The 18292-nt window shown below is 43.7% G+C and overlaps 1 protein-coding gene across 1 annotated transcript in view; it reads left to right on the top strand.

The window, feature by feature from the left end:
• The first annotated feature begins 2839 nt into the window (after positions 1 to 2839).
• EMB3011 (RNA helicase family protein) overlaps positions 2840 to 18292 on the top strand; it is a 44508-nt gene continuing 29055 nt past the window's right edge. Inside the window, exons 1-9 of the mRNA XM_087375566.1 lie at positions 2840 to 3022; positions 3172 to 3393; positions 3568 to 3632; positions 3772 to 3904; positions 4157 to 4336; positions 4436 to 4581; positions 4830 to 4939; positions 5046 to 5154; positions 5881 to 6058. Coding sequence (XP_087231692.1) covers positions 2899 to 3022; positions 3172 to 3393; positions 3568 to 3632; positions 3772 to 3904; positions 4157 to 4336; positions 4436 to 4581; positions 4830 to 4939; positions 5046 to 5154; positions 5881 to 6058 — 1267 coding nt within the window. The 5' untranslated portion in view covers positions 2840 to 2898. The remainder of the gene's footprint in view (positions 3023 to 3171; positions 3394 to 3567; positions 3633 to 3771; positions 3905 to 4156; positions 4337 to 4435; positions 4582 to 4829; positions 4940 to 5045; positions 5155 to 5880; positions 6059 to 18292) is intronic.

Below are 18292 nucleotides of genomic sequence, written 5' to 3'. Positions count from 1 at the left end.
AATTATTTAATGCATTTATTACTTGTAGGCAGGTATCAAATTTGTGACTTGCTATACCACAGAGTAGGAGTTCTAACCACTAACCCATCTAATGTTTCATTGAAGATTCCATGTTTTCATTTCATTATCATCAAATAATATATGCCCAAAATATCATGATTAATGCCACTTGTCCCTGATCTTCCACGCCTTCCTCCACTATCGATCAAGACTATTGTCAGTCATTAGTCGGCCCCGAGGGGGTGCCCCTTAGTAGAGAGATCAAAAGAGGGAGAGATAGAGAGAATCATTCTAAAACGTGAAAACCAAGCAAGGGAAAAAAGCATGTGCAAAAATTATACTCATAAGAAAAAAAAACCTCACCCACCCACTCACCGATCCATTTGGCCCTATTAAGGGCACCCCGATGCCTGTGTTGCATGCAAGAGGGCCTGAACGTGGGCTATCATCTTGTTAGGTAGGCACCGACTGCTGAGCAAGGGAAACAAGCACGTGAAAAAATTATACTGGTGGTAAGGTATAAGTTGAAGCCAAATAAATTACGTTTAATGAATAAAAACACCAACAACAATTTATGCATCTCAACTTGACCATATTTGGACAAATGCTCCCATAACAAAAGAAAAAAATGGAGCAAAATAAATTGCGTTTAATGAATAAAACACTAACAACAATATATGCATCTCAACTTGACCATATTTGGACAAATGCTCCCATAACAAGCATTACTTTGGAACAACCAAAGCATAATAGATTGATCACAGTCCTATTTAATTGCTTATCCACATTCCCAATAAAATTGCCATCATTCAGAGCAAATAAGGAGCAACTTGTGCTATGTTTTGCTTCTTAAAGCTTCTTAGAAGAACGGCTCCTACTTAGAGAACCTCTTTCAACTCTCTAGAAGCAGATGTAGAAAATTGCTACGTTTGCGTTTCAGCTATAGCCTTTAGGCACAGCAAAGGCTCATGAAATTCTTTCGTTAAGAGTAGGCTACCACCTCATGATTCAGAATGGTGAGTGTTTTTTGCTAATCCCATGTCCTAGTTATTGCCACTGGTCTCATCAAAAAGCTATTCTCTTAAGCTACTTGTATTACAGCTATAGAAAGATTGGCTGATTCAATGATTCATTTTGGACATAGATGCTAGAGCTAGTGCTAGAAGATGCAATGATGAGCGAAGAAAGGAAAGTTGAATTTCCAACACTTTGATACAGCTCAAGCTCTTGGATAGCACCGATGGCCCACCTTGCTCCTTCTAAGATTTGCAAGAAATAAAAAAAAGGGGGGGCCGGCACATGCAAATGCTAGAGCTAGTGCTCGAAGATGTGGTGAACGAAGAAAGCAAAGCCAAAAATTTCACGAGCTGCTTGCAACCCAAGCTCGCCGATAGCACTGATGACCCACCCTACTTCTTGCTAGGATTTGCAAGGAAAAGAGACAAAACAAGGTGAATGATATTCAATCATTCATAAGGCATGCCCAAGATCAAAAAAGTAAACAAAAAGGAATCCACTGAAAATAGAGTGAAGGAAGAGGGGGGAGAGAGAGAGAGAGAGAGAGAGAGAGAGAGAGAGAGAGAGAGAGAGAAGGGGGGGTGTGGGAGAAAAGGTGGAGATCGTGTGTAAGAAGACTTGAGAAGATAAAGAAGGGAAGAGAGAGAGAGAGAGAGAGAGAGAGAGAGAGAGAGAGAGAGAGAGATTCACCACTTTAAAGTTTGCATTCAAGTCCAATGAAGAAGAGCCAATAGGAAAAATGCACTTCCAAAAATTCAAGAAATGCCTAATTTTTGCTTTGCCAAAATCTCATCGTTGCTAAGGCTACCCTGAGGGCAGATAAAAAAGGGCAAGGGTAGGGGGGTGGCTAGAGAACATTTGGCACGTGCTACTCCGACACTTTCCTTAGCATAATTTCTCAACATGTAAATTCCTCATGCTCTTGAGCCAATGCTTTTGCATGCTCTGTGAGTCCTTGTTTAATTATTTTAAAACTTTTATAATTATTTATTGCATTTATTACTCGTCGATAGGTATCAAACTCATGACCTGCTATACCACATTGTAGGAGCTCAAACCACTAGCCCATCTAATGTTTCGTTGAAGATCCCATGTTTTCATTTCATTATAAAATTAATATATCCCCAAAGTATCGTGATCAACGAGGAGTGCCGCCATTGTCAGCACTTGGCCTTGAGCGGGTGCCCCTTGGTAGAGAGAGAGAGAGAGAGAGAGAGAGAGAGAGAGAGAGAGAGTCATTCTAAAAAGTAGAAACCAAGCAAGGGAAAAAGTAGAAACTAGGCAAGGGAAAAAAGCACGTGCAAAAATTATACTCTTTAAAAAAACAAGGTGAAAATGTCACTAGGCGTGCCAAAGGAGATGGAGATTAGGAGAACCCTTAAATCCCCTCTCACTTATCCTTCACCCTTAGATTACAACAACCTCTAAATCCCCTCTCACGTTATCCTTCCATGATAGCATTCGTTTAAGGCCCTTGCACAATCCCCATAGATAGAGAAAGGAAAAATAAACGCTCAGGCATTGCCTTTGGCATGCCAAAAAACTCACCCATCCACTCACCCACCAGCGGTATCAAGGGATACCTGCCCTGGGCCTATGCAGCGGGGTTTGAATGCGGGGCGCTGTGTTGGTAGGCTGGCAATGGCTCCTACTCTGTGTCCCTTCTGGTCGATGGAACCGTTCCAGGTAGGCAATCTTGCGCGTCCATGATTCGGGGACGGCACCGAGGGAGCAAGGAAAAAAAGCACGTGCAAAAATGATAGACCCTTGGGAGTCGGTGCTAAACTTCTAAGTACAAGTTGAAGCCAAATATCAATGCAAATGGCTTTCATGCCATTTTTCTGTTTAGTGTTCAACTTTTAGCTTCTCAGTTCCATTTAGATGGATGGGTTTACACGAGCTTCAGAGGCATTGAGCTCTTCAGATGCTGGCAGAGGAGGTCTTCAAGCTGCTGGCACTGATCGCATCATCTTCAAAGTCCCCGCTGCACGCAAATCTGTCCTTGGTATGTCGCTTATGCTTTTTTATTGAAGATTTGCACTGGATGTTTGGGATGCTGTCAAAACAGCAAGAATTTTTGCCACACACAGCGAGTCTTATCCTCTCCCGCTACGTGATCGTTTTGATTTTGGCAAGGATCTCTGGTTTTTACAGGGCTTGATGCCTTGGCTCGAGCAAAGCGGGAGGCAGCTGGGGATAGGGCTGAACCAGGCAAGCATCAATTTACAACAGCATCAATCGCAGCACATGATGGGCTTGATGATATATCTCAATCCGATGAGGAGCATGTTGGATCAAATGCCCCGGAAAGGGAAAACTCACACACGTCACGCAAGTATAGGGTGCCTGGGATAGAGAACACTCCATCACACCCTGGTTGGTCTTGGTGTGCTTTTTGTATTTTGTAATCGTCAGTGCTTGTTTCTTCCTGGTGATACGAATGCCAATCTGGGTTAATTTTGTAACAAGTCCAAAATTGCGGCTCAAGCTTGGGCCTTCTTGATGCAATATCGCTTTACAATGCTGACCAGTCGTCGTTCATGTGAGAAGGTGGTGTGAACGAAGATACTGCTTTTGCCATAGCAGAACGAGGAAGAGATTCCCGCAAAGACGGGGTGAGGAATTGCTTCCCTCCTGTATGCTAATTAGCAAGTGAACGTTCCATGTAATTCAATTGTTCATATAGGAAAGCAGCAACGACTCCTTGCTTTGTCGCCTTCAGCGTTCCTTACTTTAGCCTGTGGCTTTTGACAGACTTACAGCAGCAGTTCAAGAAGGAGAGATAGGCCTTTGCAGTCGGAAAGATCTTTTAGGGAGGATTATGGGCATAACAGAGGCAATGAAAGAAAACTTTACAAGACACAGCATAGTCCAGCACGAAATTCAGGTTTCAAAATGTTTTCTTTACTTGATGTGATTCTAACACATTTGTCTGGCCCTCTATTAACATGAAGATAAAATTATGTTGGCTTGTGGATCTGGGTATAACTTCACTAATACAAAAGCAGGAATGTCAAAACACATGTATGATGTAACCTTATGTACACCTACGTTTTAGTTGGCTGACGTAATTAGCACCATAGGTACTGGAGTCTTCTTTTATTAGAGCTTTCTGAGGGGACTTGATGTCCTTTTACAGCGAAGTCAAGTTGGGATGATGGAAGGTGGGAGTGGGATGATACACCGAAACGAGAAAGAACACCTGCGCATGAGAGATCAAACTCTCTACAGTCACCATCACACTTTTACATACCCCCGTCACCAGCTGAGTCTCGGATGGTCTCTCCTTGGGAAGGAGGTGACACGCCATATGGTACAGGTATAGTTCTTTTAATCCATGCTCTGTATTATAATATATGTTCTTTCTGATCAAGTGATCTCACAGACTCATGACACTATAAATTTGGAATTTTTACAGCATCACCCTCCCCATGGGACATGGTCTCTCCATCTCCAGAACCTGTCAGAGCTAGTGGAGCATCAAGTAGATTACCTCTTCGCCATGGGCTAGAGCGATCTCATCAAGTACATTTCCGAGCGCAGAAAAGATTTGAATATGAGAAGGTGTGGCTCTTGTATCTTGTCATCACATGATTGTGTTTCCTTTTGTCTGGCTGAACAGAGTTCAGAACTGGAATGTTGATAGGATACATTAGGAACGGTCTTGGTTATCTAATCCTACACCTGACTAGACCTTCTTTATTCGGGTTTTGCTGCTAATTTGCTTTTCTTTATTTGACCTTCTCTAGCAACTTCTGGGGTGCGTGTGTGTGTGTGTCCCTCATGGTTGTAAATTGCATTTGCATGGTTAGGATGATGATTTCAACACACATACAACAGGGAAAAGGGAGGACACTTGGGAAAATGATGAGAACATACGTGCTGAGATGGAGGAAGCTGAGCGCAATTCTGATCGCTCTTGGTAATTCATTTTTCTTAAGGATAATCAATTTTCCTTGATGAAGTTCTTTGTTTTTTAAGTTTAAGGACTATTTTACTAATAGCATCCAAGTGGCTGGTTTTGCCAGGTATGATAGGGAAGAAGGGGGATCCGTTATGGAATCTGGCAATAGTACACCTTTTCTTGGTGACGAATCTACTTTCAGAAAAAGGGAGGGAGATATGGCTAAGCGACTTGTACGTCTCTGTTTATTTCATAGGTTGCTTGTAATCAATTCAGATCGAAAAAATGTGGAAGTTTCTAAAAGCAATTCTTGAAATTGCTATCTTTCCTAAGCCGTGTTTGCTTAGAAATGTTGGTTTCGTCTCCTTTAGTGCTAGCCTTTATCAAGGCTGGGTCTGCCCTTCGTCTCCGGATTGCTGACTGAAACTCAGGAGAGACCTTTGTATAAACAGATGCTCATGTGTGTGTGTGTGTGTGTGTGTGTGTGTGCGCATGCGCGTGCGCGCATGTGTGATGTGTGTGTGTGTGGATATGTATGTGTGGGAGTAAGTGTTTATACTATGATCTACACTATCGTTGGGGGCTGATGAGGTTGGTTGGATATCACTCTAGAAATTTGGACTTTAGAACAACAAAGTCTGAATTTGTACGATTGGATATAGTCTCGTCTTACAAAGGTATATATATGGTGTACACCCATCGTGGGGGGCTGATGAGGTGGGTGGGGATGTCATAGTATCTAGTCCTTGCTATGGATGATAGAGTTAATGGTTTTCAACCTTGTGATTGACTTTCATGAGATGTAACTGCACTATTTGTTGTGTTTTCAGAGGATGAGTATGGGCATGTCTGTGGATTCATCTAGATATATGGATTCTTTGATCTCTGTGCAGATGCGATTTAATCATTATGATTTTTAAATATCTAACAAACAAATTTTCTGATCTTTTGAGGAACAGACTCGTCGTGATGGGACAAAAATGACATTAGCACAAAGCAAGAAGATGTCACAACTCAGTGCAGACAATGCACAATGGGAAGATCGACAGTTGTTGAGGTCTGGAGCTGTTAGAGGGACTGAAGTACAGACCGAAATTGATGATGAAGAAGAAGCTCGTGTTATTCTACTTGTTCATGGTAACCTCATAGGAGAAACTGTATATATGGTTAATTTTTAGATTTGTATTTTTAGCATCTGCTGAGATTCAAATATGGTCTATGGGTCCAAACCTTATAACAGAAATGGAATCAACAAATAAGAGTCACCAATAACCCAGGTTTACGAAAAGTGTTGTCAAAAGGAATGGGAAAGGATAAACAACAAAAATCAAGAAAATCGATTTAGAAAAAGTGTCAGGATCTATAGTCTGCAGGAAACCGAAAGGTCTATGAGACTGAAAAAACCAGATAAGTAGAATAACTGAAAGTGGAGCCACTAAAGTGGGCATCTACTACAAAAAACTATGCTTGCTTACATCAGTTATAGACTGAGTCGTTATGTTTCAATTTGAATTCCCTGATGAGAGCCTTCATGGTAAACAGCCTACTTACCCTTCTTTCTAGCTGCCTTCACCTTCGCTAACTTTGTGGCCTTTTGTCTAAGTTGGGAATCGGGATCTAGTGAGTCCTTCTACTATCCATACTTCCGTACTTTTTCAGTTTGTTGGATTGTCTGAGAATATGAATCTGCTAGCTCTTGTTCCAGAGTGACTATTGCATGAGTACTATCTAAATTAATTCTAATCAACTCCTCTATGCACTCAATGCTTGGTATTATAGTGGAAGAGGGGGTAGGGGGCGGGGAAGAAAAAGAAAGAAAGAAAGTTGTATGGACGTCTTTGGGAGGCCTCGTGGGCCTATGAGACAAAGTACAATCAGCAGAATCGCTTCTACAAGCCGCTATGGGCTGAAGCAAAGGGCTCGCTAAGGTCCTTGCTGATTGCTAAGCTAAACTAATAATCTCAAAGTCTCAAAAAGTAGGCAGTGAGAAAGCTCCTGGAACATATCTGGGGGTCGTGGTAGCCCTCTGATAACACGCAAAGATGTTGCGTATCTGCAGCTGCCGAGCTGTCTCTCGTCGTGGTCTCGGGGATCTTTGTATTCGATGAGCCATATCAAGGGTGACACCTTGGGTAGGTTGGTCTCTTACCCTTAGAAAGGAGACCCCATGCAAAGATCACCTCATCCAGCCGATGTGAGAGGAGAGCTCGTCTCTTCCGCTGAATCACGCGGCGCGATATTTGTTGTGTCTTGGTCCTTGTAAGTTGGCCTAGGGCCTGCTCACGTATAAGGTGGGGTCTCATCTTGACACTTATCATCGAACCATGGGTTTTGGGGCATCTTCCTAGCTGGGGAACGTGAAGTAGATTGAGTCGTGGGGAAGGATCTGACTGTGGCATCCTGAACCATTGATACTAGTGTCTGAGGCATGGGCGAGGTCTGCGTAGTGTTCGAGAGAGACTGAGAGCTCGCGTGGTAGGTGACTCATGTATACTGCATCGAGGGCATGGTCAAAAGTGCACCTGGACTTGAGTGGTGGCTGGTGGATCCCGTCCTGTGGCTGGCATGGAGGTCGTGACACGGAAAGTCAGATAGGACTGGTCAACGCCTAGTGGGGGGGAGGGACAGTGAGATGTACATGTGACACAAAAGCCGTGGGATCCCAATAAATACATTATTGTACTTGTTCTCCCTTCGTGGGGGAAGCAGGTGAGCCCTCCCAATAACAGCCACATGAGAAGACCGTTGTATATAATCAGATTGTGAATTGTGAACTGCTTCCATATCCTGCAAATGTCGGCCAGTGATGTCTGGTGCATCCTCTGAGCATCTTGCTTCTCATGTGGCCCTCCCAATAACGGCCACATGAGAAGACCGTTGTATTGTGAATTGTGAACTGCTTCCATATCGTGCAAATGTCGGCGGCCAGTGATGTCTGGTGCATCCTCTGAGCATCTTACTATTGCCGCTTGCATCACATTGAAGAACAAAAGTCTTTCACAAGTCCGGCAAAATGATGATAGGATCAGAGCATAGCTTTTCTTTCAGCTCATTGAATGCTGTGATTTCTTTCTTCCCCCAACGGAAAGGTGTTGGAAAGGTCACCTCCCCATCTGTAAGCCCCCAAATGAGGAGTGTGTGGGGGAGGGAGACCTAGGGCAGGATGTGCCCAAGAGAGAAGAAAGAGAGGGGGCTGCCACATGGGCAGCACCTCACAGGATTGGAACCTGCAGATGGCGTCAGCATGGCGAGGGTAGTGGGCAGGTGAAGGGCCTGCAACAGACCCTGATGATGGCGCGGTACAGGCGGGTCAGGACAGCAGGAAGTACAGGAGTACGGCGCAGGACACGTGGCTGGGAAGAGGACCTGGCAGAGGCGCAGATATGGCAGGATGTGCAGGCCCAGATATACAGCAGCAAATATGGCTGTCAGTGGGCAGAAGGCAGGCCTTATATAGGCTGGATCCTTGCCTTGAATGGAGGGCCAAAGGGCCCTGGAAGTTTGGGCCAAAAGCTCTGGGGTGTGTGCCCTTTTAGGGCTGGACCAGCCATAGACTGGTCTGCCAGTCTGGTCGGCCAGTCTGTAGCAGGCTGGTCGGTTTTTTGTCAGCCCCCTTGGGGCCTATAAAAGGAGAGGCCTTGGGCCTCATTTCACATCCAACAGTTCAGCAGAACTGGTAGCAGACAGGAGCAGCCATAAGACATTTTCTTGGGCCTCATCTTGGAGGTGAAGGAGAGTAGAAGGTGTGCTGCAGACTGAGCTCTCAAGGGCTGAACCTTGGCTGTCTCTCAGGGCAGCAAGGTGTTGTGATCTGGACGGAATCAGCCCCTTCTGTAACAATTCATTCAACTGACACATGATCTCCTCCTGTTGTGCCGCACTCATCCTATGTGGTGGTCGGTTAGGTGGAGAACTGCCTGGAATGATATCAATGGTATGATCTTCTGGCCTCTCAGGAGGTAACTCCTCTGGGAGTTCATTTGAGAAACAATCTTGAAACTGAAATAAAAACTCAGTTTGCTGTTTTTCCAGCTTGGAGAAATTAGATTCATCCTCAACTGGTTCTTTTTCTCTGACAAAAATCAAATACGTTGAAAGATGCTTTTTCATTATAGAAGAAATCGCCAAAGCGGATACAACTGGGACTGATTCCCCTTTCGAGTTTACATCAATGACTTCGGTTTTACCCCTATAAGTCAAGGTAAGCTTCTTTATCATGTGTATCAATGATAGCATGCACTCGGTACATCCAAGGCATCCCCAGCAAAACATCACACTCAGATAAAGGCATCACATAGAAATCCTCATAGTCCACATATTCCTGAATGTGAATCCGTAGCTTCCCTATGATAGGAGTGACAGGGGTACTAAGCTCCGGATTAGCCATGTTGGCCTCACAAAGAGGACCAATCTCCTCTGGTCGAAGACCCAAATGAGCTGCAAGTTCAGGAGTTATAAAATTTGCTTTGGCTCCTGAGTCAAAGAAGTACAGACAATGCTGATCCCGTAGCTTGCCCCATGCTCTGCACATCCTTGTCTTCTTCTCATCATGCTCACCCCCAATGATGTAGGGAATGTGGCCAGCACTTGGCTTGGGTTTCTTGCCTCTGGGTCCTTCTCTAGTGCCTTGATTAGAGTCAGCCCGAGTTGTTGTAGGTTCTTTCCTCTTCTTGTTAGGACAATCTGCTGCCCTATGACCCGTCTCTTTGCAAAGAAAACACCTCCCTTCAGCAAATGATACAACTAAACCATTAACGCCAAACTTTTCTTGCAAATCACGGGTGTAGGCACAACTATGTTCCACCCAACCAACCCCTACTATAGCAAGCTCCAAAAGATACGTAAGTAGGAAAAACTGCATGCTACACATAGAGCCCACATATCCCTAAATGGATCTAGTCCGCCAAATGTCACCATTTGAGGGTATCTCCTAAATGCATCATTTACCCCTCTCTTGGGATATCATTGAAATCATTTGCCCCTTGGCACCTTTAATGCATTTAGACCCCTTAGCCTTAGATCCACCTAGTCTTGTGCCATGTCACCCTCACCAAGGACCTTGGCCTTGATTCCTTTTGATCATTTACGTGAAACCCAAACAAATATAATACAAACATTGATCCTTTAAAGGAAAATGTCCACTGACCCTTCCGAGGTCATGTTACCTCAACTTGAGCATAACAGCAAACAACTTATTCCTCTCTTCAGGGGAGAGAGAAGAGGGCTGCTGTTTTCTCCTTTGTCCTACCACAAACTTTGATTTAAGAGGGACTTTTCCAGCTTGCTGTGGTTTCTTTGGCTCCTCCTTGAAGTTGCTTTTGAAACCTGAGACCTGAGACTCTGCCGTGCATGAGTGAGTAAGCTATGTTTGCATTCTCTATCAACTGTGACATGCTGGAAATGTGTCTTAGTACAATAGTCCCTCAGCTCTTTGGGAAGACTACAACAATACTTTTTGACGTGCTCTGAAATGGGAACTGTTCTATAAGAGCTCACAGGTAGAAGTGCATCCCAAAACTTCTTGTTGCAGTCTTCAAGATTCTTGCATTCCCTAGCATTCAAGTTATGCCATTGAGTCATGACATCCACTTCAAAAGTAGTGGTGAGCCATGTGGCTGAGAATGGAACTTAAATTCAACCCACGTAGCAAGTGTCTGGCCCTGAAGGAGAAGGCTAGACCACCACTGCATGGCATTACCCTTAAGGAATGTGGCTGCCTTCCTGATTTACGAGGACTCTCTGAAGTACCCTCCAGCAAAATCCAGGTACTTCAGCAAAAGCCAAGTCAAATTGTTGCAAGAAAGTAAGAGCCTTCATCCTATCTGCATGTCCATTGAAGGAGATGTCTCCTCCGAGCCACGAGCTGAGCTACTGGCATGAACTCCCAACTAGATCCTATTCAGCATGGTGTCCTATACCACCATGTCATGTGCACGGATTAGTATTTGACGTGTACTGGGTACACAAGACTAGCTCAGGTAGCCTGGGGAGGCTTAGAGCTAGGCAGGCTTGATTCTCGGGTTGAGTGGCAAGGGTACGAACCAGTTTGAGGTCTTTGCTATTTTTGGCGCTTGGGGCCCGAGTCTATAAAAGGGGTCCAGCTGATATGACCAGAATTGAGCTGTTCAGGTTTACAAGGAGCATTGTATGTCCAGGTTACATCCTTTTCAAATTTGAGGACAAATTTCTATTTGAGGAGGGAGGATTGTAACAGATGGTTACTTTTTACTTAGGCTAAACTTAGGCTAAAAGTTAGTAGAAAGGCCTTTATTGGCTTGTAAGTGTTCTTTTTTTTAGGGGATACCATAAGTTGCCACGTGGCATCCTAGGAGGTAATCCCATAAGCAATACTGCTTTGTGCTGCCTTGGGCCATACCTATATAAAGGCTCTAGTTGTACTTGGCAAGGCAATTCATGACTTGTACTTCATTACTGAAATAGAATACACAGCAAGAGTTCCAACACTCAGCGGAATTCTAAAAAGGATTGACTTCCTCCTGTTGTTGTGCAAGCCCTCACAAGTCTCTGTTGCAGGTCTAGCCCATGACCTTCTACCCCTACCTTTTTCCTAAAACATAAGGTACTACTCTATTCTAACCTTCCTGCATATTCTACCAAATTTGGGTGTGTTTACTATCAGTTAGGAGCAGTCCTGTTGCAAAAATCCTTGTTCAATGCGTCATTCCAAGAGATCGGTTGGGTAGACCTGCGTCCACGACCTTTCAATATGTTTGTCAGGGGTGCCGTGATGTGTGAATAATCACGCATAGACTTTCGTAAAAATACCGTAAATCCTAGAAAAGAACGAAGTTGTTTTACAGTCGGAGGGATAGGCCATTCTAAAACCTACTGAATACGATTCAGATTAATGCTAATACCTTCAGAAGAAATCTTGTGTCCTAAGTAAATGATCTCCTTCATAAAGAAGTCACATTTACTCTATGCTGTCTTAGAATAACTAAGACAATCCGGAGGTGTCCTATGTGATCCTCGAGCGTTTGGCTATATACCAAGATGTCATCTAAGAACACTACAACAAATTTGCCCAGAAAATCTCGGAACAAATCGTTCATCATTTGCTGGAAGGTGGCAGGAGCATTGGTCAAACCAAAAGGTAATACAAGAAACTCGTAGTGGCCATACTTAGTTCGGAATGCGGTTCTATCTATGTGTTTAGCATAGATACGGATTTGGTGATAACTCGTACGCAAATCAATCTTAGTGAAATACTTTGCTCGGGCCAAACATTCTATTAGATCATCGGAACGAGGTAGAGGGTATCGATTCTTAATTGTCACTTTATTCAATCGTTTATAATCTCTACACATTCTCCATGTAGAATCTTTCTTTTTTCTTAAGAGAACAGGTGCTCCCCAAGGTAATTTACTTGGGCGAATATAGCCCATATTCAAATAATCCTGTAGCTGTGAAGCTAACTCATCCTCCTCAAGCTGGCTCATCTTATAAGGTGGAACACTAATAGGTTGAGCCCCAGGTACTAAGTCTATGCGATGATCTACTGCCTGTTCTGGAGGTAAACCTTCCGGCAGTTGAGCAGGAAATACATCCAGGAAATCATTTAACAACGTTCTCAATTCACGGTGTTCAAACACACTAAAATCATTCTTGTTATTGATAGAGACAACAAATGAAGAAAGTGGAATCAAAACACACTGATAGACATCATAATGAGAAGTGTTTAATATATTCCGAAGTTGCATCGCAGAGACAATAGGTCCCTGAGAAGAGGGAATTTTATCACACTGAATACAAAATTGGGTGTCCTTATCCAAAAAAGAAAGAGTATGGTCCTTTCATCCAATCCGAATATCGTGGGTTTTAAACCACTCTATTCCGATTAACAAGTCCACATGCTCCAAGTGCATGACATAGCACGTAAGAGTCGCTGTGTATTCTTGAATCCGGATAGAAAGGGCTTCAATCTTGCGATCCTAAAATTGCTTCCCAGCTGGAAGCTGTACCTCATAGGTGTGATTGCTAGGTATCGTGGACAGCCCCATCTTCTGCACAAGTTTGTAATTAACAAAGTTGTGAGAGCTGCCTGGGTCAAAGAGAATGTGAACTCTTTGGTGCCTAACTTTTCCATAAACTCGGAAAAGATCATGGGAACCAAATAACGAAGTATTAAAAGTGTAATTACAAGAAAGTGGGCAGGTAATGACATTTACAGAAGTACCTGTCATCGAAACTTGATTAGCTCCCTTGGCTTTGGTACCCGGACCCGCCTGGAGCTTCTGTCCCGGCGCTTGCTTCTGGTCCTTGGGCTTAGGACAATCATTCTTAGTGTGGCCCCACTCCTCGCAGAAGAAGCAATGTCCTTCTTTCTTTAGCTTCAAGGTACGAAGGAAACAGACACGACCATTCTTCGCCTAAGTCAAATGTTTCTTGGAGGCGTTGTCTATAGACTTCGACTCCCCGGTACCAGTGGTAGACTGGAGGAACTTCCGCTTGTTCTTCCCACCCGTGTCGGCAACTGTGGTTTCCTTTGCACTGGCCATGGTATCATCATAAATACGCGCGTAATTCATGGCCTCTTGCAACGTGTGTGAGAATGGGAGAGAGCAACAGTGAGAGCAAGAAACAGGAGAGTGAGAAAGCTGAAAACGTAGTTGCAATTATATGAGTGTGTTACAACTGAATGGAGTGATAGGTTTTGTCTAAGTGACAAAACCTTATCCTTCACTAACCATAGTTAGTGAACTAACTGTGGTTACGGGAAAAAACCTCTAAGTGAGGAAAAAGTGCCCCTAACCTACTTATTACATTACATTGGTCACTGCTAAATTATAGAAATAATTCTAACACCCCCCTGCAGTGCCAATGTCATGTACAAGGAAAAGATCAATCACCAAAAGGAGATAAGTTCAAGGCACTGCGAAATGCCTCAAACTTTTCACGTGGAAGTGCTTTGGTGAAAATGTCTGCAACATTGTCATGTGTTGACACATAGATCATGCTGATCTCTCGTGCATGCAACTTCTCTTTGACGTAGTGATAATGAACCTCAATGTGCTTCGTGCGAGCATGAAACACAGGATTCTTTGCTACTGCAATAGCACTCTGGCTATCAGTGAGAATTGGAGAAGGACCCTCCAATGAAAGATGAAGATCAGCAAATAAACGACGCAGCCAAACACATTCAACTGTCGCTGTGAAAGCTGCCGTGTACTTAGCTTCACATGAAGAGGTAGCCACTGTAGATTGTTTCTTGCTCAACCAAGAAATACAAGCTTTGCCCAAAAAGAAACAATTGCCACTTGTGGACTGCCTAGTGTCATAATCTCCAGCCCAATCTGAGTCACTGTAGGCATGCATCTGCAAGTCACCCCCCTTGGGAAACATCAAGCCAAAAGACTTGGTACCTTGCAAATAACAGAAGATGCGTTTTACAGCGTGCCAATGCATAGTCTTTGGGCTGTGCATATATCTGCTCACCTGAGAAACTGCAAACTGAATATCAGGTTGTGTATTGCAGAGATAAATGAGGCATCCAACATCTTGATTGTAGAGTGTGACATCAAATGATTCACCTGCTTCATGCATTGTAAGCTTCAGCCCCGGCTCCATGGGAGTAGCTATGGGCTTACAATCCTGCATGTTGAATCTGTCCAAGAGTTTTTGCACATACTTGGATTGAGACATACCGATGCCACTTTGCTCTTGAGTGAACTGGATCCCCAAATAAAAGTGTAGCAGCCCCAAATCTGACATGTCAAAAGTGGTCTGCAATTCAGCTTTAAAATCTGCAATATTATCTTCATTTGACCCTGTGAGCAGTAAGTCATCTACATAAAGAATGATGACTAAAATATCCCCCCCATCCTTCTTGATGTAGAGGGTGCTTTCAGTTGGACTGTTGTGCAGCCCCTTGCTGGTCAGAAAGGCATGAATCTTTGCATACCATGCACGTGGGGCCTGTTTCAGCCCATACACAGCTTTATTCAGCTTGCATACCTGAAGTGCATTTCCTGAAATTTCGAAGCGTGGAGGTTGTTTGACATAAACCTCTTCCAACAAGTCTCCATTAAGGAAGGCTGTTTTTATGTCCAACTGATGAACATTCCACTGAAAATTTGCAGCCATTGCTATGACTGACCGGATGGTTGTCATTCTGGATGTAGGAGCAAAAGTCTCCTCATAGTCTATGCCCTTTTTCTGAGCATATCCTTTTGCGACCAGCCTTGCCTTGTACCTGTCAATGGTGCCATCTAGCTTTCTTTTAACTTTGAAAACCCACCGTGTACCTATGGCATGTTTACTTGGTGGCAAATCGACAACTTCTGATTTTTCTTAATGGACTGCAACTCATCGTGCATGGCATTCATCCAATGCACATTATCCTGTGCAACTTCAAATGTCTCAGGTTCCTCCTCATCAAGAAGAGTACCTGCATAAGCTGATTCAACTGAAAGAGCACCTCCCCCATGCCTTACTGCACTCCGAGTTCTGCCAGGTAATGGAGCATCAATTTTACTCTACCTGAGAGTCTATAACAGCCAATTTGGGACTGTTTTTGCTGCATGTATATCTGCAATTTCTTGCTGAACAACCTCTTCCACGGCTTGTGGAGGTGGTATGGCATCCTGTGGCTGAATCGGAGCATGTGGAGGTATGTGAAAATTCTGATTTTCATCAGGCAATGGGTAGTAACCCCTCAAAGACATCACCGGAAGAAGAAGGCATATCAAATTCAGCTTGAGTGTGAGCTGAATTTTCTGAAAATATTACATCTCTACTGACAATGATCTTGTGTGTGACAGGATTGTAGAGACGGTAGCCTTTGCTCTCTGCACTGTACCCAACAAAAATGCATTTGATTGCCTTATCAGACAATTTATGCCGGAACTCAACAGGTACATGAGCATAAGCAAGGCATCCAAAGACACGGAAATGATCCACAGAAGGCTTTCTATCTTGCCAAACTTCATAGGGAGTCTTGGTCTTCAAAGCTTTTGTGGGCGCCCGATTTAAAACATAATTGGCACACATGAGACCTTCAAGCCAAAATTTGTGAGGCAATTTTTTGCTTTTCAGCATACATCTATCCATCTCCATAAGAGTACGATTTTTTCTCTCAGCTTTCCCATTTTGCTGAGGAGTTAGCCTCACTGTAAGCTGATGTACAATGCCCTTGTCTTTCAAAAAAGCATCAAAATCTGCAGACAAGTACTCCCCTCCTCTATCAGTGCGTAATGTATGTATCTTGAGTCCGGATTCATTCTCAACCATGGCTGCAAAGTGTTTGAAGACCATAAACACTTCTGATTTGCGTTTCAGCCCATAAACCCAAGTGTAATTGGAGTAGTCATCTATAAAAGTGACAAAGTAAAGATGACCACCCAATGATGGAGTCCTCATGGGACCACAGACATCACTATGTATAAGCTGTAATTTTCGAACAGCTTTAACTGATCCATCCTTCTTAAAAGGAGATCTGTGCATTTTACCAAGAATGCACCCTTCACAGGCATGTGGAGGAGGTGTTTCAAGAGGAGGCAATGCATCAACCATGGCATGTTTTTGAAGCGTCATCAAGCTGCCATAATGCATGTGTCCATATCTCGCGTGCCATAACTCGGCATTTTACATAGCAGCAGTAGGAGTGGAAACTGTAAGAGCATGTGCTAGTCTTTTCTCATACATGTCAAGTTGAAAAAGACCACGCAACAGAGTGCCAGACAATCTCAAGGCATAGTCATGCTCTCTATCATGGACTGCACACTTGTCATCTTAAAAAATGACCTGAAATCCAGTTCTGTTAAGAGTGGACACTGAAAGTAGATTTTTTGTGATACCAGGCACATACAAGACATCAGAAATTCTGAATGTTGAGCCATCAATGGCTGTAAGTTCAACTTCTCCTGTACCACGGACTGAATAGGAGGAGTTGTTGGCACATGTGACCTTTTTACCAACAGGTGGTGGATGTAGAGATGTGAAGAGACACTTCCTGGAAGTGATATGCTTTGAGGCACCGCTGTCAAAATACCATGTATTATGTGTCTCATTGACACTGAAAGCTGATGCATCCTTGGAAGAATGATAATTGCGTGTCAGAAAAGCATAAGTGTCATCATTACAAGTGGCTGTACTATCCTGAGCAGCCAATTGAGAGTTTGAAATGCAAGACAAGAAGGCATAGTCGTGCTCCACAAAGTTGGCTGTAGCTTGCTCATTGCCAGATGCATGAGGAGCTGAATCTGAGACAGCCATACCGGAGCTGTTTTTCTTTTCTTTTGCAAGCCTTTTCTTGCATTCTCCAATGTAGTGACCTGGCTTTTTGCAATAATGACATATTCCCTTCTTCTTGGGCTTACCTGCATCACCCTTAGCCTTTTGAGGAGGCTGTCCTGAACCACTGAAGGCTGATTTGCTGAAGTCTTTGCCTGTCCCTTTACTTTAGGCTTGAATTTTGAGAGCATGGCATGGAATGCATTACTCAAGTAAGCTTTAAAGTCTATTTTGCAAACATGGTGAATTATGCTAGTGGGTCAATTACTCGAATGCTCTTCCTGTAGCAGAAGTCCTATCAACTCGTGAAAAGTGAGAGGATTTGCACCCCCCCTCAACGACAAATTCAGCGAGGTATGAAAGCTGAGATAAGACTCAGGAAGAGAATTCAGAGTAGTGGTAATCATCTCTGAGAGTCACCCTCTTCCATATGTGTATGAGACAATTCTCTTTTCAAAAAAGACACCCTGGCATCATTCCGAGCTGCATACATGCTCTCCAAAATATCCCATGCTGCCTTTGCGACCGGATATGCGGAATGATGAATCTTTTCACTGAAAGAGAAATACACGACAAAGCTAAAGCATCACGTGAATCCCATCTCTTTTGCTCTGGAGTGGTAGGTATAACTGCACCAACAACTTGTGCTGCAGCTCAACCCTGTGCACGACCTCTGCCTCCTCCTTGTTGGGGAGGGGTATTAGGTGCCACATTTGCTGGCCGGAACTCATCCCCACTTACATAGTCCCACAAATTACGAGAAATCAGAATATTGCGTACCATAAAACTCCAGAGGGAGTAGCTGGTACCAGCTTGTCCTCTTGTGAGAGACCACTGAAACCGAAATCATTATGATTTTGCTGGGCCATGTTTGAGAAAGAAAATACAGCAAATGCAAATCTAAATTCCCTTGCAGGGAATGGAGTGCACAAATCCCAAAAAAACACAGCCAAACACTGGCTAAAAATGCAACTCAAATCTGTGTAATGTCTCTGTCAGAAATCTGCCAGAGCATCTAATCTCTCCCAAAACCTGCCAGAAGCGCTTCAAAGCACTGACAGAAAGGTAGTGTGAACTGAAACCCGCAAAATTGCTCTCCCAACTCAAAAGCCCCAATTT

Source organism: Dipteris shenzhenensis, chromosome 6 (assembly GCF_047967505.1).
Source record: "Dipteris shenzhenensis isolate YYH24624 ecotype China chromosome 6, Dip_SZ_1.0, whole genome shotgun sequence".
NCBI lineage: Eukaryota > Viridiplantae > Streptophyta > Polypodiopsida > Gleicheniales > Dipteridaceae > Dipteris > Dipteris shenzhenensis.
The sequence above is the reverse complement of the archived record's forward strand: the minus strand, read 5'-3'. Positions and strand labels throughout refer to the sequence as shown.